Source organism: Harpia harpyja, chromosome Z, assembly GCF_026419915.1.
Source record: "Harpia harpyja isolate bHarHar1 chromosome Z, bHarHar1 primary haplotype, whole genome shotgun sequence".
NCBI lineage: Eukaryota > Metazoa > Chordata > Aves > Accipitriformes > Accipitridae > Harpia > Harpia harpyja.
The window spans coordinates 27046171-27062840 of NC_068969.1; the positions used below are offsets into that span (position 1 = coordinate 27046171).

A 16670-nucleotide genomic window follows, 5' to 3' on the forward strand; every position below is an offset into this window, starting at 1 on the left:
TGTCTGACTTGATTTACTTGTTTATGTTATCCTGGTGTCTTTGCCAAGAGCATATAATGGATTGACTAAACAAGTAATGCTTGTGTGTTAGCCGACTGGGCTCTTTGTGTTACTACATCATTTGGCAGTGCAAAATAATCCTTTTGAAATGTAGGCACACCCGTTTTTGTCAAATGGGGCCAAGCATGTAGTGCTGCCCATGGCCAGCCTCCTGCTTCATGCTGAGGCTTTGCCAATTTTGAGAAGGCATGTAGTATCTAATCAACAAGAAGTGGGTCCGTGTTTTAGCCAGTGTAAAGTCTTGAAGGTCTGCATTGTCCCATCAGCGCTTCGTGAGCTAGTTTGAACCAGCAGAGTGCAGCTGGACTTCACCGTAGTGGCTTTGATCAGGCTCAGGGTGGTTTAGTGTCTCGTGGAGCTACTGCCTCAGTGTGGTGGGCTGTCTTCTGGCTAGCTCTCTGCTCTGGAGGTGACGTTAAAGATGTTTTGTGCAGATCATTTGAGATGCCCTGCGGGTGGCTGACCTACTTGCAGGGATTCTTGCTCCTACCGCAGCCTTGATGGGAAGGGGTGCGTTGCCTGCATCTCCCTCAGATGAATGCTTGGGATTCTGGGAGCATCCCCACTTGTGCATGGAAATTATTGACATTCTTTTCAGCTGTATCAGTTCCCCGATGAGTTCACTTTGTGACTGCGCAGGTGCTTGTGCTGGCAAGGGAGCAAGGATAAGTGGCTGGGTAATGGCGCGATTATTTTTCTAACGTCATCTGAATGCCCATCAGTGTCCTTCCAGGTCTGCAGCACAAGGCAACTAACAAAGGCTGGTTTGGTGACTTGCTTGATAAAATGTATTAGTGCTGACAAGACTAAATCGCATGACATGATAGCATAAGTCATGTCTTGAACAGACATCAGAGTCATTAAATAGATTTTGAAAAGGCATAAAAGCAGCAGTCTGTAATATTATATTGCGCTCTCTTAATTTTTCTTAATAATATATGAAAATCAGTTCAGTCTGGAGCTTCCTGTCAAAAGGATTGACTCTGAACTAATGCAAGATGTCAGTTGGTAGAAGTCATACATCAATACTACATCTGTGAAACTGTATGTTTGTAGGAGCACATGCTTAGCTGAAGCCTTATGTTCACTTATGCCATGGAACCACTTTTGAAGGCTTGCTGTTCTGTCAGAGAAAATAGTCTTGGAAAGCCTGTGGCAAAGTTTCCTGTTGGAAAACTTGCACAGAGGCTAGGCTGTGTGCTCTGTCCTCTGTCCGTTGTCTCTGCAGATAGCCATTGCTGGTCACTTGCATCGGTGTCTTCCAGCAGGGTACTGTAATCTCACTAGGTCAGTCCACGAGCATCTCTTGCTCATGATTCAACCTTGTAAAACACGACCATACCACCACAACAATACCTCTGTTCAGGAAGTCCAAGGCAGGGGTCTGTCCCTGGCAATGGTTCTTTAAACATCAGTAGGTACTTTGGAGTGCTGAACTGCTGCAGCGACTACTCTCACTTCTGTAGCAGTTACACCAGCTTTACTGCTTACGTGTTTACGTGATGGGGGCTGACCCTTGCAAGCAGCTGAAAAGAACAAGCGTGACACTTGGCTCCACAGCCACCAGCTGCCTGTCCAGAGGGACTGCGCTCCTGCACCTCTTACTGGCTGTGCTCTGGGCTCTTCTTCCTGGTGAGAACACGTGGTGAATGAAGAAATTGCTCTGCTGGTGTGAAATGCTGCTTCCCCCACAGCAGGGCAAGGAGGAGTGTCCTTGTTTGCATCAGCACCATCAGCCACATAACCAAAACAGGCCACTTGAAAGGCACCTGTAAAGTGATTATTACTCTCTATGCCAGCCTGTAAAGAAATACTTGTTCTTAGCAAAAACTAAATTGTAAAAGCCTGTACCTGACTCAGTAACAATTTTGTTCCTGGTAGAATATACTCTTTGTAAGAGATTATTATTATGGTTATTACTGGAATAATGTTGATATCTACACAATGTCTGTAAAACCCATAATCTATTGTCATTGTTGCTCTCTGAATTCTTGTGGGAAGACGTTGACGCAATGATCTGGAGGCCCAGCACAGCTACTCTGCCCTGGGAGCTGCTGTAGCTCACCGCACTCACTGGCTAGCTGTTTAGCTGTTGGTGGCACAAAGTTTTGACTAGTGATTGTTGGTATGGAGTATGTCCATAAATTACTGAGCAGGAAATCCTGTTAAGAGGTGTCTGCCCTTGGACAGAGGGCCAGCAAGGCTTACCTGTACTTTGGTGTCAGTAGGTTCAGCTCTGACCAGCCACACTCAGACTTGCCTAAAAAACTACAGGTTCCATTAAGCAGGGGCAGAGAGAGAAGGTTAATATTTTATCATTTAAGGGTTTTTACATATTTTTAGAAAGCAAAATCTTTTCAGTAAGGGCATACTGATGATTTCTGTGGCTGGCAGAGCAAAATGATTGACAGCTGCAGAAGATACTCTTCTCGAAGAAATTCCAAGATGCGGCACCTGAAATGTGCTTCGGTCACTCTGGCAGCCTTATTTACAAGCTCATGTCTATTTCTTAATATACTCGGGGATTCTAATAAAAGTGCTCAGACACCAGTTCGTTTACACTTAACTATTTCTCACATCATTAGGGGTCACAATAACCTCTCAAATATTTAATCAACATCCTTCAGCATTACAGAACTTCACCAATACCAGAATCTTCAGTGTCAAAACTCAAAAATCATACAGACCAGCAAACTAACCTGATGGACTTGCACCCATGTAATACAGCCAAGGTTTTCACATCAAAGTAAATCCTTCTGATTTCTGTTATGTCAGTTGGAAACTTTCCAGCCAGTTGAGATACTCGAGAGCCTGCTCCCTTCCTATCTACCACCACAGCTACAAACCTTTCCTTGGTCAGCAGAGGTCTCATTAGAAGCTTCCCAAACACTTTCTGCTTCTGATGGGCAGGCATACAGTAATCAGCAAGGCTTGTGAATCAAAACATATTGATAAACATGTCAGATACTCTCTGAGGCATGAAGCAAAGGTCTTCCTTTAACTAGCCAGCATCAATAACTAATTAGTGAACATCTTCCAATAGCTATTATTGCTATCAGAGTATGGTTCATTTAACATCAAAAGAAATTCAAGCAGAGAATTCAGCATGAAGAACGCTTGCCATGGGACAGAAAGAGAAGTACAGAGCGTACTAGATGAACTTTAATTCCCAAGCACAGGCTTTTCTCTGTGTGTTTCAGCTCCCTCCCTGCACCAGGCTTACGACGACGCCAACTGCTGCAGTCCCCTCTCATCTCTTAAGAAATGTTTTGGATTATTATGCAGCAACCTGCTCAGCTTTTATACAGGGTGAGAGTTGGAGAAAACAGTGCACTGCTGCTCTCGGAAGTGCAGACTCGTACACTTTCTTTTACCCTTGCCAGAAACCTTCCTGTGCTGTACAGTAACGAATGGTGAATTGAGCAGTTCAGGCACGTTATAGCTGGTTGTTGTCCTGGGCTTTCCTCCAGAGGCTGTTCTCTGTCCGTCCGTCCGTCCGGCTGCAGCACAGCGCTCACCGCCTCCAGGCTCAGCCACCTCTCGCAATGCGGCTGCCTGATGCACGCTGCTCCGCTTGTGCCCAGCTCGCTGGGAGGAGAGCGGTGAAGCTGTGCTGGTCACTGGTTGCCTTCCCAGATGGGTCTGGCCGGGCTGTGGCCTCCCTGCGGGAGGAGGCACGGAGAAAGCTCCTCCTGCCCCATGGACGCTGAGAGCCCCTACACGGAGCTTGGCAGAGGGGGGCTGTTGGCAGCACTGCTGGGAGCACCGCCAGCAAGCTCCTGAGCTGGGAATGAGACAATTTCCTCTTGCCTGTTGCAGCCCCCTCTCCCGCTCTGCTTACACCGTCGTTTCAGAAGGGCACTGGTTTCGCATCCATCCAGCGGCTGACGCTTTGTGTTATTTCTCTCTTTTTCAGCGTGATTTCTATGGGCACAAGCGGCTGTCACCGAGACCTGAAGCGTGGTGGAAGCCTTTTGGGCCACACGAGGAAGGCTTTTTCCTCCCTGGGTGCAGGGATGCTGGATGGGCAGGCGGTGTAGCCAGGCAGAGCCATAGCAGGGAGGTGCCAGGTGATGCAGGCGCAGAGTTTGTATCAGCTGAAGGTCCCAGGCCACCCGTAGCATCTGGCACCATCTTCAGTTGCTTTAAGAAGCAGGCAGCTGGCCAACGGGGAGGAGAGGGCTGCCTCTGGTGCTCAGACCTTGTCCCTGGTCCGTCCCTCTTGGCTGGATGCGGAGAGGTGTCTGGGTTGCTGAGGCCAACACTGCACCGTTAAGGGCATCTGCTCCTGAGAGCTGCCCTAGGACAGACACCGTGGGGACGGCTCAGGGTGAGGCAGGGCCAGGGTCCACCGGCTGAACTGCTGGGCAGGGAGAGCTTCGCCCCATCTTGCTGCCAAAGGCATTTGCCGAGACTGGGTAAACCTCAGCCCCAAGGTGGAAGCAGGTCCATCGTGCATTTTGCCCAGCTGCAGCATCACATTGGTTCTGGGGACAGGGGCATGCTAAGCCCACCCTTGCACAGACCCAGCCACCCCTGCTGCCAGGGCCAAGGCAAACGCCAACGGCGCGGAGGAAGCTGAGCTGATCTCGATGCAAAGGGACAGGGGCCCTTGTTGTACAAACTCACCTCTCAGCTGGGTGGATCAGCCGCTTGTGCCACTTTTCACCCTGGACATCACCAGAGGAGCTCAGGTGTCCTCCTGCGTGAGCCTGGCCACCACAGGGAGGTTCACCTGGCTCAGCCCAACGTAGAGTGCAAGCACTGAATGACAGCAAAAAAGGGCATTGAAGAGAGCAACAAGCTTGAGCTGGCTCCAGCCCACGTGCTCCCTCCCAGTGGCTGGGGACACCCAGCGTGGTGACAATGGAGCATCTGGAGGCTGGTGACGGGCATCACGTTTCTATTGCAATCCCACCATATATCGCAACTGCAGTACTGTGCTCGTACTGCAATTGCAGTACATTGCATCACTCTGCTAAATCGAAATCCAATGTAACATCAAATGCCTACAGAGAAGTAAATTTGGTATTAAGCACCAAATCCTGCTTGTGCAGAGTATCTAAAAGAAGACACTCAGAGGGTACCAGGCTCTGGCAGGCGCTGAGTTGAGGGAGGTGGATGAGTGAGGGCACTGGTCGGGAGCTCAAGCCGGCATGCCTGGAAGCAGCGTGCCCATGCCCACCCACCCCATGCACCCAGCAGAAATCCCAGTGCTTAACCCTGGGATGAGGACAGCTTTTCAACCTTGCTTCAAGCTGCAAGGCACCATCTCTAATTATGCTTCATCCCTGACTCCTCCAAAGCCAGAAGCTCCTGGGTTACATTTATGTGTTGTGCTGTGGAGGATATGGTGGGTTCCTGTGCCTGTGAGGCCAACAGAGCTGCTCCACTCTCGGCTTTGGAGGAAACATGGGATGGAGATGACTCGGTAGCAGCCAAGTGGCTGGTGCAGGTGCTGTGCTGCTGGCAGACCTTGTCACTGCTCAGCAACTGGCTGAACGCACCAGGCATGCGTTGTGTTCTGTGTCTCTGGGATGGATTCCCCTGGGGTCGAGTGAACCGAAATGTTCACTCACTTCCCCCTCTCCACACCTCCCACAGCCTTGGAAACGAGGCCGAACCTTGTTTCGTGCATTGCTCTGAATGACAAAACCTGGGGAAAATAGTGGTGAGGCTGGGAGAGGATGGCCGCTCAAGAGCCACAGCTCACAAGGAACCTAAGTCCAGGTCTGCTTTTCACGATGTTCCCCAGCACAAGGACTGGGAGCACATGGAGCTGGGAGAAGGCTGGTTTAAAACTGGCGAGAGCGCTTTCCACACCACGCAGCGGGGGCATCTGCGGGGCTGGATGGGGCAGGTGGCACTGCATGGCCAGGACTGGCAGGTCTGTGAACGGATCCTGCAGGCAGCGGACAGGGCTGTCCCATCTGCCTCATGGTCTAGGTGCCAGGAGGGCACGAGGACATGGGACTGTGGCAAGGCTGACGTGTTCCCCCAAGCAGTCTTGCCATCGCTGGGCAGGGATGGACCAGCCGGACCCCTGTCTTGTCCCCCCACCAGCCCTAGCAGGCTGCACTTGCCAAGGCTTCCGTGCCACCCTGCAGAGGTAGAACATGAAAAGAAGTTAAATTGAACTGGCTTCATCATCATACGTGTTTTCACGTGTGGGGAACACAAATTTGCCATTCACAGATGTGTCCAGCTGTGGCAGTGCTGTCGCTACAAGACTGGGCACAGGACAAGTCTCTGGTAGAACTCCAGCGAAGTAACATGAGTGTACTTGTTTAACACATGTTGCTGTCGATTTCAAAATGCAGCAATCCTATACATCAATCCTTGCCTTTCATTCTGAAAAATCCCAGTTGGGTGTTTTCTTTTGCTGTGTAGTGACCTTTTCAGAACTGCTCCCCAGGTGCCGACTGCACAGAAGGATGGGAAAATTGCAGGTCTAGACCGTGAAGCTGTGACCGTAGCTCCCAACCAGAGAAGACTCCCCAGGGCTGCCAAAGGGCTCGGTTCCCATCTGAAGAAGAGCAGACCCCTGACCTGGGCTTGCTTGCAGCAGAGTGGAAAGGACTGCCGCAGCTGCAGGGGACTCCAAGGAAAGCTGCCCCTTTCAAGCAAGCTCCCAGAGGAAGCAGGGTAACACTGGGAAAGGGGCTCACTCACTCCTTATTCTTGGGAAGAAAACTTTGCAAACCCACAGCTAAGCCCCCTGCTGAATAAAGTGAGGAACAAGCTGCTCCCAGGCGGCTGATCGGCATGCTCCCTACAGAACCGGGAAACATCCTTCTTGACCCTTTCCACCCTTGCAGCAGGAACGTTCTTGGGGATCACACTCAACACACATGCATTAAAAGCAGGATTTCTGACAAGCTTAATTAAAAGTGTTAAATTCCTCCTGCTGCTACAGTGCAATGTCACAGCCACCTTTCTCTTTTCCTCAAGGAAATAACGTCATTGGGGCACGTTGCCCTCAAACAGGACATGGCAAGCAGCGCGCAGGAGCAATCCAAGGAGCACACCTCACTGATTGTTTCACCAGCTGGAGCAGAAGCTTGCTGGGGGGGACTGGCAGGGAGAGATGGGTTCCAACACCCATTTATAGAAGTGGGACAGTTGCTGCAGGAGACGGAACCCCTGAAACGTGCTCATCCAGGCTTCTCCTGGCAGCTAGAGGCTTGGCACCCACTCAAGTTTTCCCTTGCACCAACACGTCGTTGCATGTCTGGGAAAAAAATGAACCGGGGTGGGGAGTTGAGGCTGGAACCGGTGGAGGTGGAGGGGTGGGTTGCAGAACCTCCCAGTGTGAATTCCAGTTTGCAATCCACTTCAGAACCATGCACAGAATTAGTTACAGCTACAAAAGGCAGAGCTGGAGACACCAGGGGAGCTGTGCAAGCCTTTTTTTGCTTTTCTTCAGACACCTGAAGAACAGAAACATCACGTCTTGGCGCAGATTCAACAAGACCTTTTTAACGCGCGCTTGGCAGGGGGCCGGCAGCAGCTCCCTTGGCAGCAGTGGGCCTATGCTGATTGAGCAATTACGTCTCCTCCCTTCCTGGCTATGCGCTGGAAGCTCAAGTATGGAATTGCCAGGCTCTCGCTGTGACCCCAGGAGCCAGGTTTTGAGGACGGGCACTGCGGCAGCAGCTCCCTTGCAGTACGACACACGCTGGCTAGCAAAATACACAACCGTTCTGACACTGCAAGTGTTTCCCGAATCGGGGCCAAACACCATCCATCGGCTGCTGTGCGCTGCGGTGACATGACCGCGGGACCCATAGCCCCCCCCCCCAGCACTGCGTGCTCCGCCATGTGCCTGGGGGCACCCCGTTCTCAAACGAAATGAGCACGACACATTCACTGCTTCTCTTTAATGGCTGTGGTGCAGCTCCCTTGCCACGGGCACCGCTGGCGCGCTGCTGCAGAGGCGAGGAGGCACAGGACTGTTCTGCCAGGCTTCTGCTGGGGAAGGTAATTCCGAGTCCCGCTGCCCTGCAGGAGTGGGGCTCTGGTCGTCACAGCAGCAGCTCGTGCGGCATGGGCTCGTCTCGCAGCCCGGCGAGTAGGTTGTTGGCTGCCAGCACCGCCATGGTGCTCCTCGTGGCGTACGTGGCACTCCCGACGTGCGGCAGAATCACTGCAGGGGACAGGGAGGGAGGTTACGTGCTCGTTTCTTACCTTTGCTGACCTCTTACAGCCTCTTTCAGGGGTCTTCCCATGGTGGGGGCAACCTGGGTCCTGCACCAGCCGCTACTCCACCAGGAGCTGTCTTCAGACACGGAGCATGAAACAAAATCATCAGCCACTGAGGACTGCAAAAGACATCTGATAAATGGCTAACTAACTGAGCTATTTTTTAAGAAGTCCTCCAGCCAAAGACAGTCCGCCAAGAGTGGGTCCTCCTTTCTGCACTCAGGTTTGGTACTCACCTTCCTGCACGGATCCAGAGCCAGTGGTAGATGTAAAATACTATCCCTGCGGCAGACGAACATGTAGTGAAATTTGCACGCTATTGCCACACAGCTTTAGGAGGTTCTGCTCACCGACAGGCGTGAACCAACACATATCAGGGCAAGAGCCTGAAGACTGTTGTGAAACAACGTGGTTTACAGACCCCTGGGTGCACTGGAAAGGTACATGTGGAGGGATAAGGTCCCTGCCGAACAGAGCTGGCACACTGTAGCACAGTCAGGGCAGGCATTTTTATCCACCTGTGTGAAAAGGCTCCTTTTATGCAATGCAAAGGAAGGAACCAAAGATGCTTTAGTGGTAAATTATTACAACATTAGTAGTGGAGAGCACTTGCCCAAGGTATGGATAAAAGCCTGCACTGCAGTCTCTGTTCTGTTACAGACAGCATCTACAGGCAATGCAGAAGACTGAACATCCGACGTGCTGCTGCCCCGGGAGGAGAAGGCTCTCCCAAGAAGGACTGTGGGGCCACGTAGGTCCTTTCTTTCTCCCCCAGTCAAGAACCAGCCTGGGTTCCTTGTTCGCTGTCAAAGTAATGTCAACACTTCTTCCTCCTCTACTTATGCCGTGTTCCTCCAGCTGCTGAAACTATTTGGCAGTTTTGGGTGAAATCTCTGAATAGTTTCAGAATCATCAAAGCCTCATTTCTGTGAAAATAGATACATATGTATTTATTTTTGTCTTGCTTGGTGTTGTTCCAGAGCTCTAAGATCTCTGAAGTCCTGCAAGTATTTCCAGAAAGTCTTCGCTTTTATCATTTCTCACTGCCTACTAGGGGAACCGAACCAAATAAAAAATAGTTTTTAGCAAAAAGATAATCAAAGCAACAGCTATGAACTCGTATTTCAGAAACAGACACTCAGTCATGGGCAGTTCCAAATTTTCATGGATGTCTTTATGGTTTCTTTTTGGAGCAGACTTTTCCGACTCCAAAAACCTCCTTCCTGGAGAGAGGACGCACTGCTGCTGCCTGCACAGCCACTCCGGTACTCTGCCCACGCAAGTGAAGATGCACACACCAGATCTCATGCTTGGGGTGCAGCTTGAGCAGCCAAGGCACTTGACCATGCAAGAGGAAGCTGTTCTAGCCCGGCTTGTGCCATCAGCTCTCAGCAGGGCCAGCCACTCCGGCAAATCCAAGCATTCCGGTAGGAACAGGCACCCTGGCCATTGCACCGGTGACGGGGTCGCAGACAATCGCAGAGGTTTACTTTCTAACGAGACAGCAGTGCCTTCTGCATGTTGCATTTCTGTCTCTTTTCTGCCTTGAGGGGTACAAGCGAGCCTCTCTGGCTGGTTTCCGAGTCAGTCCCGCTCAGTAACTGGCCTGACCCACACGCTCCCTGCGTGGAGGAGGAGAGGAAAGCTCCTGGCCCTGCTTTACGGGCCAACTTACCCATTGAAGGCCACACGAGCAAAGGCACCAAACACACCAGGAGCTGTCCCTAACTCGTCCCAAGCCGTTGGCCAGCCTGTGGTGCCTGTGCGGATGGAGCTGCGCTGGTGAGTGGCAAGGCCATGGGGAACAGCCCCCCGCACAGCCCCTTCAGTCTGCAACAACGAGGATCCCAGGAAAACACCGAGGGCTGCTAAGATCTGGTGCTAAAACATCATCCAGCCTGACGTGGCAGCTCTCGGCAAGCTTTCAGGAAAGCAACGGTGAAACTAATAGTGATCAGCTATTGCCCGTGGTTAAAGGCGCTCCTGCCTCTGCTCCAGCAGCCTGGCGATGCTGAAGCCCAAGAGCAGCCAAGCACACCCCTTCCTCACCGACCTTCCTCATCTGACCTAACCTCCTCCTCCGAAGACATGCACTAGTCCTGGGATCAGCACCTTCCCACCTGCCTGATACCCACTACTATCTGGAAAACAGCCTGCCTGAGCTCGCCAGGCTCCACTTTCCCAGCAAAAGTTGCCTTGGGCTGTCCAGGGGATGCAGCTAGACCATCTGCAAAGAAACCTCTGCTCATCCCAAACCGTGAGCACTTGGTGGCCTCTTCAGCTCGAGGCTGTCTAATTTGCTGACATCTGCTGGGGAACGTGGATGTCGTGACAAGGCCAGCACTTAAACGAACTGTGTTTCGGAGCACACGTGCTGAACCTGTGCCTGGCAGCCCAGGCTCACAGTGGATGGGCTAGCTGGCGAGTCCTGCAGTGGCTGCAGTGCTCTTGAGGCTGAGATTCCTCTAGGCAGGCTCAGCACCCAGCTTTTTAGCCACATGGGAAGCTTTTCTAGCAGAATATACGCCCAGGAGCTTAGACAGTACCAGAGCTTGGCAAGGCATGAACAGGGATTTGGTTTCTCATTCAGGCACCTGCTGGTATCAGACTCCCCCATGAATTTCACCCCATGCCTCGGCCCATCACATGGAGATCCATTAGGAAGGTGTTAAAAAATAAGCTGATCTCAACTGCTTTCTGTAGAACTAAAATACCTCCCACACTTGTATTACATCATGTTGATGAGGTCTTCCCCTCTAGCAGCTGTCTGCATTGTACGGTGGCTGCCTACAGTCTGCTTAAATACACTTGACCTTCCTGTCCTTCCACGTTTCAGTGCTCGTTCGCACTGGCAGGCTAACGGGCATGGGGAATCCTCGTTACACCAGCTAGCAGGTCCCCAGCCATGGGCACACAAGGCACCCAAAGCGCAGGCTTGCTGGAGCAAAGCAGGGGCTTGGCCACCCCGCCGGCCACTTACCACAATTCTTGAGGGAGAGCAAGGGGTGGGCAGTGGGCAGCGGCTCCGGCGTCGTGACATCCAGCCCCGCTGCTGCGATCTGGCCGTGAGCCAGAGCATCGTACAGGTCCTCCTGGTTCACCACGGCCCCCCTGGCAAACACAGAGAGAGAGGCTCGCGCTGCTGCCGAGAGGTCTCGTGGGCTCCCGGAGGCACGCAGCCAGGACACGGGCCGCGTGGGACAGCCTGCGTGGTGGCACCCAGGCTGTAGCCCCCTGAACAACTTATCCTGCCTTTGACTTGATCTCAAGAGACCTTGGGCTGGAGGGAGCGGGCCATGCACTGGGCAAACAGTCCCAGCAGCTGCAGCCATGAAGGCTGTACGTGCTGTCTGGACTCCCAGTGGAAGCACATCTCACAGCCTACCAGATCCCCCCTGCAACCACAGCTGTTGGCAGGGCGACAGTCGAACCCCCCTGTGCAGGAGACTGGGTTGCAATTACCTGCTCGTGTTGATGAACACAGAGGTCTTCTTCATTCTGCCAAAGAAGTCCCTGTTGCACATTCCCTGGGTGGCCGGAGTCAAAGCACACGTCACCACAACGAAGTCTGACTCTTCAGCCAGCCTCATGAGTGGGACTGAGTGGAGAAACACAGGTCACAGCTCTGCTCAGGGACCTCACCAACACACCTGAGCAACCCTCTTATCCATAAGGTTCACCAGCAAGCGAGTGCTGCTCTGGAGAGATCTGGCCGACCCTTCTCCACAGGTGGGGAGACACAAGCACCAGCAAACACCCAACAGAAACCATGCACATTCCTACAGATACTACTGCAGTGTTTTGTTTCACTTTTGAATTAAAATCAAGCCAAAGGGGAATCTAGCGATGCTTTGGCCGTCTGGTCCAAAGGAGGCTCTGGTATGTATTGCATATTTAGACAGCAAAATACGGCAGCAGCAGTTTATACCAGCATTAAACCTCTCTACACAATACGTACAGATAACGACTTGTGCCACTTTCATTCCTGGAGGTGAAAGGAAAATGCAAGGAGCTGACAAGTTCTGCCAATGACTTTACGCAAAAAAGGTACCAACTGGAAATGTGCTGGCTTCAGGGTGAAAAATTAGCACCTGATGCAAGTCTTGGGACTCTAACAGGGCCACAGAAAAGTCCTGTTCGGCAGCTAAGAGACATTCCCAGGCTTGGCTGGACCGCGACATTCATTTTAAAGCAGGAGGTTAAAGCTGATGTTTGTTTCCAGCAACCAACACCAACTCTCAGTGAAGACCTGCAGTCAGCCTCAGCCTATCCCCTCCTCCCTGCAGGATGTCTCCGTACCCATCCATGGGCAATGGTCCACAAGACCCAGGAGAAACAGCCGCAGTCCACAATCACGGTGGGCGGTCAGTTAGAGCCCAGGTGTGTCCAGCCTTCTGGCTGGAATCGCCCAGCTCAAAGGAGGCAGGTTTCCCTCCCTGCCATCCACCACTGCTGCATGGGAGGTGTTTGGGATTCACCACTCCCTCCTTTGCTACCCCCACAGTGGTTCACGCCAGCTACACCGAGGAGCCACCAGAACCTCCAGCTCGCACCCTCCCTCCGGGGTGACACGTTCCCAGAGCCATCCCAGCCACAGTGCTCCCTGCTGCCCTGCACCGGACGACCGACCGCTGCCCCTGCTCCTGGTGCCTTTCTTACCAAACTCAGCTTCAAACTCTGCAGCCGTCTCTGGCTTCGGGCAACTGCCAGTGTACAAAAACTTCTTGACCCCAAATGGCTTTAGGCGGCGGGCAACCGCCTGTCCTAGGAGCGAGAGAGAAGACTGTCCAGCCGCTGTGCCAGCGCCTGCACGAGGCGTTTCACACAGAGACTGACACCGGGTTGTGGGGGTCCGTCAGGCCTCTTCAGGCGGTCCGTCCTTCGGCAAGCTGGCGCTTGGTGCGGCTGACAGCGCCGCAGCCAGCAGAGCACATCGCTCGCTAAACGGTCGCTGTGGTGGGATCGCTCCTGCCAGGCTGCTTTCCAAGCCTGCAGCATGGGGGATGTGGGGTGGGGGGGTGGATGTCTTCTGCTGCTCCTCACATAAGCAGGAACGAACGCCCTGCCAGAGTGAAACTGCAGAAAGGGAGCTGTGGGATGTTAAACCTGAAGGTACCCTAGGGAGCAAACTGGAAAGTGAGAAAAGAAACAGCTGTCTGCTGACAAAGTCCACAACTGAACGGATAACAAGCGCATCATCTTGGACTTTGTCAGGGCATTTGTTTAACTGAAAATCAAGAGGACAACGTCCAGTTTGCTGTAGCATTCAGATGTAGCAGATGCGTTTGAATGCTTTAAACTTCTAAGGTTTACGCCTGATGGGTCAAGACGGCTGTTCACAGAGGGTCTACACAGCTCCCCTTTTTGTTCTCATAGATTTTAAAGAGGTGACCGCCGGGGACACCACCTTGGCTGAACCTCGAAAACTACCCTGCCATCACCGGAGACAAAAATCTTGCGCCTGACCTGCACTTACCTATTCTCCCCAGTCCTATGATGCCCACCGTGCTATCAGACAGACCATAGCCACACATCCATAAGGGCTTCCATGTAGTCCAGCCACCACTAGCAGAGAGACCGAGATAGAAACAGATGTCAGACAGCAGCAGGGGAGAGCCTGCTCATAGCCCAGACCAGCATTTCAGCAAGTACACCCGAGAGTACAACGCTGAGGGTGGCCAGCCCCTCTGGCACAGACAATCTTACAGCCAGCCTCTCTGAGGTTCCTGCTTCAAGTGAGCTTGGCGGTCTCCCGCAGGAATCTGCTTGGACCTCGGGTGCGCAGCAGCAGCAGCCTTGGGACTGATTTAATTTAGGCGCTGCTAGCCACAGCCCTGGAGTGGCTGCCAGTCAGTGAGCTTCGGGCAGACCTTCCATGTGTGCTGCCCTCGAGGGGTCTGCCCTTGGATGCCCTCTCCTGCAGGTCCTCTAACTAGCATAAGGAGGGGAGTTCTGCCCCTCTCACAGGCCCTAAGCAGCATGTCTCCAAACAGTCATGCAACTGCCGGGGACTCCGTCTTGGCCTGCGAGATGTTCGGTGCGAGCCAGGTGAAACTCTGGCTTCAGCCCTGTTTTATCTGCCCAGCGTGGCACACTTTCTCCTGCAGCTCTCGACCCAGGGGCTGCTGGGCTCAGAAGCCAGCCTTTGCTCCAGCTGGCAGCTGCGGATACTCACTTCTTTACCTGCTCCACTGCCTCCGGCAGCCGGCGGCACGCAGCCAGAAGTAAAGCTACAGAGAGCTCTGCGGTGGCATCAGTCAGGACATCGGGGGTGTACCCCACGCGGATCCCTCTGCAAGGCAAGCACAGGTCTCTGGGGCAATGCTGCCAGCCTAGGGGTGCTACCTCAAAACTTCTGGGCGGGTTGATGGTGCTACACCTCTTGTAGGTATCTGCAGTACCACATGCAAGAGGACATCCCTTTTGGTTCCTCAGCCTTTCCTCCAGCTGGGGTGGGGTTATCCTAGCCTTACCCTAGCATCCAAAGGCTCCTCCAGCCCCAGGTGGGTTGGGGGGTGACCCTAGCCATACCCTCGCAAGAGGGAGGTGCAGGTCGCAAACCCCATCCGGCCCCACGCTCCACGGAAGTCCACCGGCACCAAAGCGACCTGCAGCTCTGCCGCCCCAAGAGCGGGACGAACTCTGAGCTTCGCCCTCCTTCCCCACCTCCCCCCCCCCCCCCCCGGGCTCCATCCCTCACAGGGATTAGGGTGAGGGGCAGTGCGGGCGAAGGTTACCGCTTCTTGATTTCCTCCAGGGCGAGGTGGTCAAACCCCACGGACATGGTGCTGATGACTTTCAGGCCGGGCCCTGCAAAACATCATCAGCACATGGCTGCCCAGCATCGCCCCCCCACCCGCCCCCGGGGGTGTGTGGGGGGGGTCCGGTCCGGTCCGTTCGGGGATGGGGACGGGAGGGGAAGGGGTCCGGGGCCGCAGCCCGCACCCACCGGCAGCGTCCAGCACCTCGCGGTCGATGCGGTCGGAGAGGAGGCAGAGCAACCCACGCTTCCCCGCCACGCCGGCCAGCAGCTCGGCCCGCGGCACCGGCTCCTCCGAGTCCCACTGCTGGACACGGCACCTGCGGCCGGAGAACCCACGGTCCGTCACCCCACCGCCACCGGGACGGCAGCCGGACCGACCCTGCCCCTACCACGGTCCCGGTCCCGGTCCCTGCCCCGGGACCCGGTCCCGCTCCCGATTCCCGCTCTCACCCGCCGGCCTGCGACAGGACCCGCAGCCCCTCGGCCGGGATCCGCCGCGTCACGAACACCGCCATGGCCGCACGGAGCACCGGACCCGCCGCCGCCGCCGCCGCAGCAGCGACCCCGGGCGGCCGCTCCGCTCCGCTCCGGTCCGCCCCTTCCTGGTGCCGGGCAGCGCCCGCGGAGCGCGGGTGGAAGGGAGAGCACGGCGAGAAAAGGGTGGCCGGAACGCTTTTGTAGCCCACCCGTGTGAGTGCACGCGTGGAGCACCCCCTGCAAGCGCCCACGCAGCGGTGCGGGGCGTGCGTGGGGAGAGGGCGCGAGGCCCGGCTGCTAAGACACCCCCGTGGAGAGCTTGCAGCCTCTGCAGCTCCTCCATCCCACTACCGTCGCCTTTTCTTTGGGTTTGAGGTGGGCGCTCAGGGTGTGGGTGGACCAGCAGCTCGTCGTGAGAACGCGGCAAACGGCCGTAAATTTTCAGGTGTGGGTTTCCCCCTTGCAGAGAGCTTTGCCGCGCCCACTGAGAGCAGCAGCCCATCTTTCCCCTGGGAACCAGCTGGCTGGAGGCCTGGGTGGAAGCTGGCGCTCCGCCCCATGCCACAGCCTCGGAGGAACCCTTCACGCCACGCAGCTGCTCCTGGCAGCACCCGTTGTGCTGCTGTCGGTGCTTGGGTGGGTGGCAGGACCCCAGAGCCAGGAGCCAGCAACATCTCTGCCCCGTGCCAAGTCCTGCAGGGTCTGCTGGTGGTCTCCCTCGAAGCCACTCCACATGCAGCCTCCCACCCCCTGACTTGCACAGGACAGATGTTCCCAAGCCCTAGCACTGGCCGCGGGAGGGAAAGGCTCCCGGCCTTTTGAGCCACTGGATCGGTGCCCTGAAGAAAGGGTCTGTGGGTACCCGGACTGCCTAGCCTGGAGGTGGGTATCCTGCAGGGCAGGAGCAGCAGCCTGGCTGGGACGCTGATGGGAAACATTTAAGGATGGGAGAGGGTGGATTGCATCATGGAGCAGGAGATGGGACCTTTCCATAGGCCTTCTAGAGGTCAGTAACTCCACTGGACTTGGTGTGGAGACTGCAAATCCCGAGAAATGGAGTACTGGTGGAGAGCAGAGGAGAACTACCCATTTTGTTACAGCTCGGCGACGTCTGCATTCAGAGCACACCTGCTGCCGATCTGCCTGCCTGCTCTGTTCCTGCGAGCTG

General features: G+C 54.5%; 1 protein-coding gene across 2 annotated transcripts; it reads right to left on the reverse strand.

Annotated features, from left to right (window-relative positions):
- Positions 1–7939: 7939 nt before the first annotated feature.
- Positions 7940–15573, reverse strand: GRHPR (glyoxylate and hydroxypyruvate reductase). 2 transcript variants are annotated; one of them, XM_052778517.1, is made up of 9 exons: positions 15476–15573; positions 15212–15342; positions 15000–15072; positions 14438–14554; positions 13739–13827; positions 12922–13026; positions 11725–11860; positions 11243–11373; positions 7940–8206 (listed from the first exon to the last, which is right to left on the reverse strand). In XM_052778517.1, exons 1-9 carry the CDS (start codon positions 15538–15540, stop codon positions 8085–8087), a joined length of 969 nt encoding a protein of 322 aa, XP_052634477.1. In that variant the 5' UTR covers positions 15541–15573; the 3' UTR covers positions 7940–8084. The 2 variants fall into 2 exon arrangements, with proteins under 2 accessions (XP_052634477.1, XP_052634478.1); XM_052778518.1 differs by lacking the exon at positions 7940–8206 and adding an exon at positions 8213–9188.
- Between the last annotated feature and the right edge of the window lie 1097 nt (positions 15574–16670).

Excerpts from the sequence above, each read along its gene's own strand:
- GRHPR (XM_052778517.1), bottom strand. The coding sequence starts at position 15,540 with ATGGCGGTGTTCGTGACGCGGCGGATCCCGGCCGAGGGGCTGCGGGTC. Across the intron at positions 11,861-12,921 it reads AGAGTTTGAAGCTGAGTTTG|TCCCACTCATGAGGCTGGCT; the intron begins GTAAGAAAGGCA and ends TTCTCCACTCAG. Across the intron at positions 11,374-11,724 it reads GTGTTCATCAACACGAGCAG|GGGGGCCGTGGTGAACCAGG; the intron begins GTAATTGCAACC and ends TGTGTTTGCCAG.